Source organism: Cornus florida, unplaced genomic scaffold (assembly GCF_030987335.1).
Source record: "Cornus florida cultivar Cherokee Brave unplaced genomic scaffold, ASM3098733v1 CherokeeBrave_3.0.0_Hap2_Chr06, whole genome shotgun sequence".
Taxonomy (NCBI): Eukaryota; Viridiplantae; Streptophyta; class Magnoliopsida; order Cornales; family Cornaceae; genus Cornus; species Cornus florida.
In genome coordinates this window covers 32,579,548-32,588,395 of record NW_026775576.1, presented here as the reverse complement: position 1 = coordinate 32,588,395, position 8,848 = coordinate 32,579,548, and the positions used below count along the sequence as shown (strand labels likewise).

Below are 8,848 nucleotides of genomic sequence, written 5' to 3'. Positions count from 1 at the left end.
AGTTTTGAATTATTACTAAATCCTAACATAAATGAATATTATTAAATCTCATGAGTTTTTATTATTCTAAATATAAAAAATAAGTGTTGTTAGTTTTATTTTATGTAATATTTGTATATTTTAACTTTTTATTTTTATTTTTATATTATATATATATATATATATATATAGATATATATTATTTTAAGGTGTTGTGCCGTAATGGTATCTGCATTGATATTTCCATAATATTTATAGTCATTATTAGAACTTTCCTAAAATTGTTCCAATTTGTTTCTTTGGAACGTAAGCTTGACGCAACTCTTCTACCATATATAGAGGGTCACCGAAAACCAGTCCGCTTAGATTTCAATATTAGACTATTTTTTTACTCTATCTCTCTCTCACACACGCACACTTTTTCAAGCTCGCGTCAACATGTCGACCGGCGGCCCCACCACCACCCTTACTATCACTGGCGGCGCCACTACCACCACCATCAACGGCGGCGCCACTACCACCACCATCAACGGCGCCACCACCACCACCACCATCAAAGGCAGCTCCACCATCACCATCAACGCCCGCTCCACCACTATCGGACGAAACCGTACACCACATATACAAATTTCTTTCTCAAGACACGGTTCTCACCCTCCAAACCCTACCCGAACCCACCAACTCCACACCTCCGACAACATCGACTCCAACAACAAAGGCCACTTGAACTCCATCGTCAATCGCATCGCCAATCAACACCACGAACACCAAAGCAACCGGTCATCCCCTACCTCCAAATCATTCATCGATTCGCTACCAATCCTCAAATTTCTAGCTGTTTCTTCATCCAATTCTTGCCCTAGATCCTGCTCAATCTGTACGAATGACTTCGAATTTTTTTCAGAGGTGAATCAATTGCCTTGTAAGCATGTTTTTCATCCAGATTGTCTCGTTCCGCTCCTTCGTAGGAGCAATTCGTGTCCCTTGTGTCGGTATGAGTTGAGATTGGGGAATTTTCACGTGGAGGGATGGGGTGTCAATCAGGGGAGCGGTTTTCATGATGCAAGGTTAAGGAATGGGTTTGTTCAGGCAAGGATACGGTCGTCTTCTTCGTCGGCGTCCTCGCGTAACGGGCAGATTGGGAGTGGTTTGGAGGCGGCTGGAAATAGTGAAGACTCGGTTTCAAGCCCTTTGGTGCAAAGGGAGAGTGATGCTACGGTTGATGAAGATGGTGACATTTTCATGCTTGATTCATGACTCCTTTTGGGACTATACAGTCTTTATGGTATGTTTTTTTTTTTTCGTGACCTTCTGGTGCTTGATACTTGTATTAATTCTTTATATGAGATGAAATTTCAAAGAGATCGAAGTTGTAAATCTTGGGTACAAATTGAAAGAATTTTATGTTGTTGTGATTGATTGTAGTTTGAGGTTTTGGTTGAAATAACATATAGTTAAAAGAATTTTATGTTGTTCTTGGTATCTTTGATATGTTAACTAGAAGCAGAACACCAAATCTCATCTGCATGGTTTAAACTTATCAGCAAAAAAAAAAAAAAAAATGTATTCCCTGGTTTAAACCTAGGGAGGTGGACAAGACACTAATTTTACTGAATCAGAGTCAATTTGTGATAGCAACAGTTGCTATTATGACAGAAAATTTTACGTAAAGTTGTGATTGCAACAGTTGCTGTTATTTAGAAATAATAGATGGCACTGGAAATTGACCTAGTCATGCCCTATTATATTGGGCCAAGTGTTGAAGAGACGGTAGCTAGCTTGATGTTGATTTTCTAGGTCGATGTACTCATGGGCAGAGCCAGGAATTTTAATTTGGGGATCAGATTCGTACTCTGTAAATTAAATTTGAAATTATAAGCATATATGATATTATTGTTGTTTTTGACAGACACACAAATACTATAGTTTATCCTCTTTCCCATGCTCCTAGGACTCCCCAGTGGAGATTTGATATATAGTTTTAGATATTTTTTTTAAACACCCTTTTACAAAAAGCTTTGACAAAAAAGGTTCATGCATTTTTATTAATCATGCGGGAATATTAGAGATTTTTTTATTTTTTTTTATTTTTTTTTCCTCTATTGAATTAATATAATAATGTTTGGGAGCACCGAATCCTCTGATAACAAATCCAAAACTCTGATTCGGTTTAAACTGAATTTATTCCAATTCCGAATTAATTACTCTTAGGGGTATTTACAATTTTTTATTTTTATTTTTATTTTTATTTTTATTTTTATTTTTTTTTTCCGAATTAATTACTTTTGGAAGTCAAATGGAATTTTAGCTATAAGTCAATTAAGCTTCCATTATTATATCAATTATAATGGGATTTTAGCTATATGGTTTTTTTTTGTTTAAAGCAAAGTATGTCATAATGCCAAAGATCCATTGAGTCCTCTGCATTTGGTTGAGCTGTGTGTAGAACAGAGTTTGCTTGCTTGATTTTACAAGTGTGTGAGTTCTTGAGAAAAAAATGTTTCTCTTACTCTGTATATTCTCCATAAATCATGTCCTTCAAGCTATTCTTCATGTGCCTTTATAACCTTTAATTTCTATTGTTAGTTCACATGGCACAAACGTGTAACCTCATTTTTATTTGCTACAATACTTAAGCCCTAGAGGGTTTAATTTCAATTTGTCGGCTAATTTAGACATGTCTTTTGGTTCGATTTAATGGAGTGTGTTAGGTCATTAGGACTTAGGATGACAAATTTTGTAGAACAAAGCTGAGTCTATATTTTGTTTTAATTTAGTTTTGAAACCGTTCAAAAGTTAGTTGGTGTTAGTTACCTCCCAAGGTCAAATATGAGATTCGTGATGCATTCAAGGGTATATTGGTAATCTTTGTCTACAAGGGTGTAAAGGTAAAGTGACACACTGATGCACTCACCAATTAGGGTTCGTGAATTGCTACAATACTTAAGCCGTTACTTCCGAGTTCCGAGTCCTCTATGAGTGAACTAAAGGGTTTAATTTCAATTTTGTCGGCTAATTTAGACATGTCTTTTGGTTTGATTTAATGGAGTGTGTTAGGTCATTAGACTTGAGATGACTAATTTTGTAGAATAAGTTGAGTCTGTATATTATTTTAATTTAGTTTTGAAACTGTTCAAAAGTTAGTTGGTGTTAGTTACCTCCCAAGGTCAAATATGAGATTCATGATGTATTCAAGGGTATATTGGTAATCATTGTCTACAAGGGTATAAAGGTTAAGTGACACACTGATGCACTCACTAATTATAACAACATATTGAGAGCAGATTTTGTGAATTTTGAGTGCATCTCTATTTTGTTTTACATTCTTCATCTGCATGAGTTGGTGAATGTGACACCAATTGTTGCATACACAAAAGATCATTTCGACGCTACTGTACAATCCACAACCAGATTGACATCTGAGTGTTTTGAGACAGATTTCACTAGAGAAGTAGGTTCGTGAGGAGCAAACTCTGTTGATGAGGAGAAGAGCTGCCTGGAGACTTTTAGAGTATTCTATGCCAAGGGAGGTAACTTAATGATCCTTGGGGTAGAGTCTGTCAACCTAGGTTATAAATCTTCTTTCTTGATAGTGGATTTGGTTTGCTTGGGCTAGGTCCCGTCATTTTTCCTTTTAGAATTTTCACATAAAGATCTAGTGGCCACTGTTTATTGCTTTAAATGCTTTGGAATGCTTAAAGCTTTTACTGCACGCTAGATCTTTAAGATTGAATTTCAGATAATTCTGTTTAAATTTAAAAATTAATTAGAATACTTATAAAAAATTTAAAATTAGTTAAAACAGTTAATTAGATTTACAAGGCCTAGTCACTCCCCTTTAGGTCTAAGTTAGTGAACTTGCATCTGTCAGAGCCTTGGGTTCCTGTCTTACCAACCCTCAGAGTGGAAGTGGTACCATGAGAGCTTCATTGTTTAAATAGTTTTGAGAGCAGTAGTTTCTCTAGAGTACACAGCGTATATATTTGTACTTAATCTCCTTAATATATGGTAATATTAATGTATTACATATAATTTTTTATCCATTTTTTTTTTCAATAAGTCAAATCCAAAGAGTACATTTAAATATATAGATGTAATTATTTATTATTGATTTAATGTGATAAAAAGATGACACGGTTAGTAAAAAATTGTATGCAATGGTCTCACGAAAGAGTAGTTCAGTATGAAGTACGATGATCTTCATGTCATGTCATGCTGGACTACTCCTTGTGGACTCAAGACTATTGGAACATCCCTATGCATGCCTGTATGATGATTTTTTTTTGATAATTAAATATCACATGATGACTAGAAGAAGAATCTTGCATTGATCTTATTGTTTTAATGTACAGGTTCTGCATGTGGTCTCCATTATCATTTTTTTGCATTTGTTTCTGTTAGCTATATAGCCTATATGTTTTTTTTGTTAAAAGCAAAGTATTTCATAATGCCAGAGATTCGTTGAGTCCTCTGCATTTGGTTGAGCTGACGAGTATAGAACAGAGTTGCTTGCTTGATTTTACAAGTGTGTGAGTTCTTGAGAAAAATGTTTCTCTTACTCTGTATATTCTTCATAAATCATGTCCTTCAAGCTGTTCTTCATGTGCCTTTATAACCTTTAATTACTATTGTTAGTTCACTTATCAAAAAAAAAAAAAAATTACTATTGTTAGTTCACACGGGACAAACATGTAACCCCATTTTTATCTGCTACAATACTTGAGCCCTAAAGTTTAATTTCAATTTTGTCGGCTAATTTAGACATGTCTTTTGGTTAGGTCATTAGGGCTTAGGTTGACAAATTTTGTAGAACAAATCTAGGTCTATGTTTTGTTTGAATTTAGTTTTGAAACTGTTCAAAAGTTAGTTGGTGTTAGTTACCTCCCAAGGTCAAATATGAGATTCGTGATGTATTCAAGGGTACATTGGTAATCTTTTCTACAAGGGTGTAAAGGTAAAGTGACACACTGATGCACTCACCAATTAGGGCTCTTGAATTGCATATCTAAGGTTTCGGTGTTTATGTTAATTGAATTAATTAGATTCCCTAAATTGCTATAAACTTGCATGGAAAAGATTTTGGAAACTTTCTTAAAGAAAATGTTTTAAGTTAAAACCTGCTGGAGAATTCGATGGGTTGAGGTATCGATCGAAGCCTTCTGGAGAGATGTTGATCGATTGACATCAATATGTCAATCTCGATTGATCGAGCTGTTCGAAACAATAGTTTCCAACTTGGTTTTAAACTTTGCAATAACCTAACCTGTCACTAATACTTTTCTGTCTATAAATACATGATACTAGGGCAGACTTATAGAGATCTCTCATACACATAGAACAACATTTTGAAAGCAGATTTTGTGAGTTTTGAGTGCATCTCTATTTTGTTTTACATTCTTCATCTGCATGAGTTGGTGAGTGTGACATCAATTGTTGCATACTCAAAATATCATTTCATCGCTACTATACAATCCACAACCGGATTGACATCTGAGTGGTTGAGACAGATTTCACTAGAGAAGTAGGTTCGTGAGGAGCAAAACTCTGTTGTGAGCAGAAGAGCTGCCTGGAGACTTTTTGAGAGAAAATTTGTAGAGTATTCTATGCCAAGGAGCTAACTTAATGATTCTTGGGGTAGAGCCTGTCAACCTAGGTTGTAAATATTCTTTCTTAATAGTGGATTTGGTTTGCTTGAACTAGGTCCCGACATTTTTCTCTTTTGAAAGTTTAAAGTAAAGATCTTGTGTCTATTGTTTACTGCTTTAAATGCTTAAAGTTTTTACCACATGCTAGATCTTTAAGATTGAATTTCAGTTAATTCGGTTTTAATTTAAAAATTATTTAAAATACTTATAAAAAAAAATTTAAAAAGAGTTAATTAGTTTTACGAGACCTATTCACTCCCCTTTAGGTCCAAGTTAGTGACCTTGTGTGACTCTCTGTCAAAGCCATGGGTTGCGGTCTTACCAACTCTCTGAGTGGAAGTGCTATTCAAATTTCATCCTTTTGAATAGAAAATCTTCCTATTCGTGAAGAAATTGATTCACCATCTGTGACATCCACCCGTTAAAAGTCTCCAGACCCAGTAGGTAGTGGTACCCCTTCCCCCTTCTCTCTTATGTAGGCCCTTTGCATCAGGGTGCCCCCCTATTCTATCCTGCATCCTATAAAGTAGCTAATGTCCCACTAACAGTCTCTGCTGCCCCACTCTCATCTCTAATCAAGAGTCAAAACCTCTTCAGGAGCAGGAGTAGATGTGATCGCCAATGTTTAAAAAGTTTTGAGAGCAGTAGTGTCTCTAGAGTACACCGTGTATATATTTGTACTTGCTCTCCTCTTAATATATGATAATATTAATGTATTACATTTTTTTGCCCTTATTTCTTCAATAAGTCCAATCCAAAGAGTACATATAAATATATAAATGTAATTATTTATTATTGATTTAATGTAATAAGAAATAATGCAGTTAGTTAAAAATTCTGTGTAATGGTCTCACAAAAGAGTAGTTCAGTATTAAGTACCTTGATCTGAGCACCCCTATGCACGCTTGAAGTTGATGGAACAATTCCTTCCATGTGGATCTGCGAACTGCAGGTGAATTTGTTCTTGATCAGTTAATTTGCACGCAAAGCTTGAGAGAAACCCATCCCTTCTGTAAGTAATGTGACTTGGATTAGAACCCTAGAGTTGATCACGTTAACCAAGGTTGTGTGTGACATGATATTTAGGAAGCAGGAGACGAGAACTTTCCAACAATTCATGATAGGTGTCTGTCTGATAAGTGCCAGGCTGCATGTAAGTGATTCACCTAAAATGATATTTCTAAACTTTTTTAACAATGCATGGATCCTGAGAATTGGAGTGTCAAGTTGAATTTTAGAAGTTGGAGGCGAGAAAAATGTTTTTTTAAATTTTTTAAATTCATGAACACCAGGAAGGCAAGAAGAAATAGTTGTGTGGGAACCTAGGGGTGTCATGGGTCCCACAGAAGCTGTGCGGCTCTTGTTTTGTTTTTGGTTTTACAACTTTCTTTTCTAGTTTTTTTCAATCTGGCCATCGGATCTTTAGTTAAATGTGACTCCTAGGTTTAGAAGGAATTCAGAAATAGTGACAACTTTAAGGTGTTTAGGAAAGAATCACCCCTAAATTAACTTAGCCACAAGAAGGCCCTCTTAATTGAATCTTCTCTTTCCTGTCGAAGCATGGCTCTCAACCTTTGTGTTCGACCTAAAAAGTAACGTAACTTTTAAATCCCCCATCAGTCTATATATCACCAAACTCCTGGGAACCTCTTTGAATTTTTTCGCCAAACTTTGACTGTTACATAAACAAAAAAATTGTTGTATATGTTTTTCTGTCACGGTTCAAAAATGGAAGGATTAGTCCGTGACATGTTCAAAACTCAAAACATTTATTTAAGCTGTCGAAGCAATAGTAGAGCAGTGGTCAAATTGTAGGTATCATGTCTAGAAGGAATGGGTGGGTTCGTTATTTGATTCCTACTCTATAAGAAAATTGAAAGAACTACTATTGTTGCTTCGTTATTGTATTGCCTTTTGAGGGTGGGGGTTTGGAGGTTTGAGGGTTTTCCAAGTTACCTAATGTTCATGGGACTAAATAATCTTAGTGTGTTTTATTATGCTCCTGTGAGTTTATGATTACATCTATTTCCTGTATTTTATTTTATTCTATTTTTTTTTTTTTTTTTTTTTTTTGACAATATGATTTTTACCATGATATGGGCTATATAATTCACTTGCATGACTGTTTTCTTGGCTCTTCAATTTGCAGTGTATGTACAGTCGAGCTTTGGAAAGTCTCTGGTTAATTCAATTCAATTATCCCCAACAAGGTGCAAATTTGGACCTGAAGACAACACTACTATCTCTCTGCATGGTTCTTTCTCTATAGCTGAGCAGATGGAACGACAAATATGTCAAGGAATGGTTATATAGACGTGTCTTTTACTTCTTGATTTCATGTATGTATATGTAAGTTGCTGGAAAAGTCTTCTAGCTATTTACGCTTGGATGTAAATGTCCTCTCTAATTTCAAATAAAAATATACCAGGTTTCTCGCATGTAAATTTTTTCTCGCTCAGCTGTGTTAGAAAAATTTGAAGAATATAATACACACACATATATATGTAGAGAGAGATTTTATAATTTATACATTTTCACATGAAGCATGTGAAGCCCCAATGGATTGGGATGCCACTGCTGTACCTTTTTCAATTTATAACAAACACATTGCTTTACTCATGAAACTGAAGTAACAAACAAGACTTTCCTTGGACACGAAAAAGACACAGAAAGAAGGTAAAAGGGAAAAAAGGATGTCGTTTTTATTCTCTATTGATCAATTAGTATCATAAGAATTGATCACACCGGTCCACTATTATCATCATTTTGATATCTTAATGATATCAATGATTGTAGTTTAGTCTACTTCTGATCTTCGAAAGTAAAATTTGATAAAAATTTGAAGGTTCAAGTGAATTGGGTGAATGAGTGAATTTCTTGTCATGCGGTTGGTTGTTTTGTTTTATATAATAAAAAAATTTAGTTGGGTAAATGAGTGAATTTTTTGTCCTGCGGTTGGTTGTTTTGTTTTATATAATAAAAAAATTTAATGATGGCCTCAGTGGTATTTCTGACCTTCGAAAGTAAAAAGTAAAAATTTAAAGATTCGAATCTTTCATAAGCATAAAATGAGTATATTTCATGGTTGGATGTTGCTCCTTTTTTTCTTTTTTATTTTTATTTTTATTTTTATTTTATTATATATATATATAAACCCCTCAATGATAGCCTGTGAAGTTGGGAGGGCCATTAGACTCTATTTGTGACCGTCTCATTTATGATTT

General features: G+C 34.7%; 1 protein-coding gene across 1 annotated transcript; it reads left to right on the top strand.

The window, feature by feature from the left end:
* The first annotated feature begins 328 nt into the window (after positions 1-328).
* Positions 329-8,068, top strand: LOC132311289 (E3 ubiquitin-protein ligase RING1-like). Its single transcript, XM_059809135.1, has 2 exons — positions 329-1,264; positions 7,774-8,068. The coding sequence occupies exon 1, from the start codon at positions 418-420 to the stop codon at positions 1,234-1,236; it is 819 nt and encodes a 272-aa protein (XP_059665118.1). The 5' UTR covers positions 329-417; the 3' UTR covers positions 1,237-1,264; positions 7,774-8,068.
* The last annotated feature ends 780 nt before the right edge of the window (positions 8,069-8,848 follow it).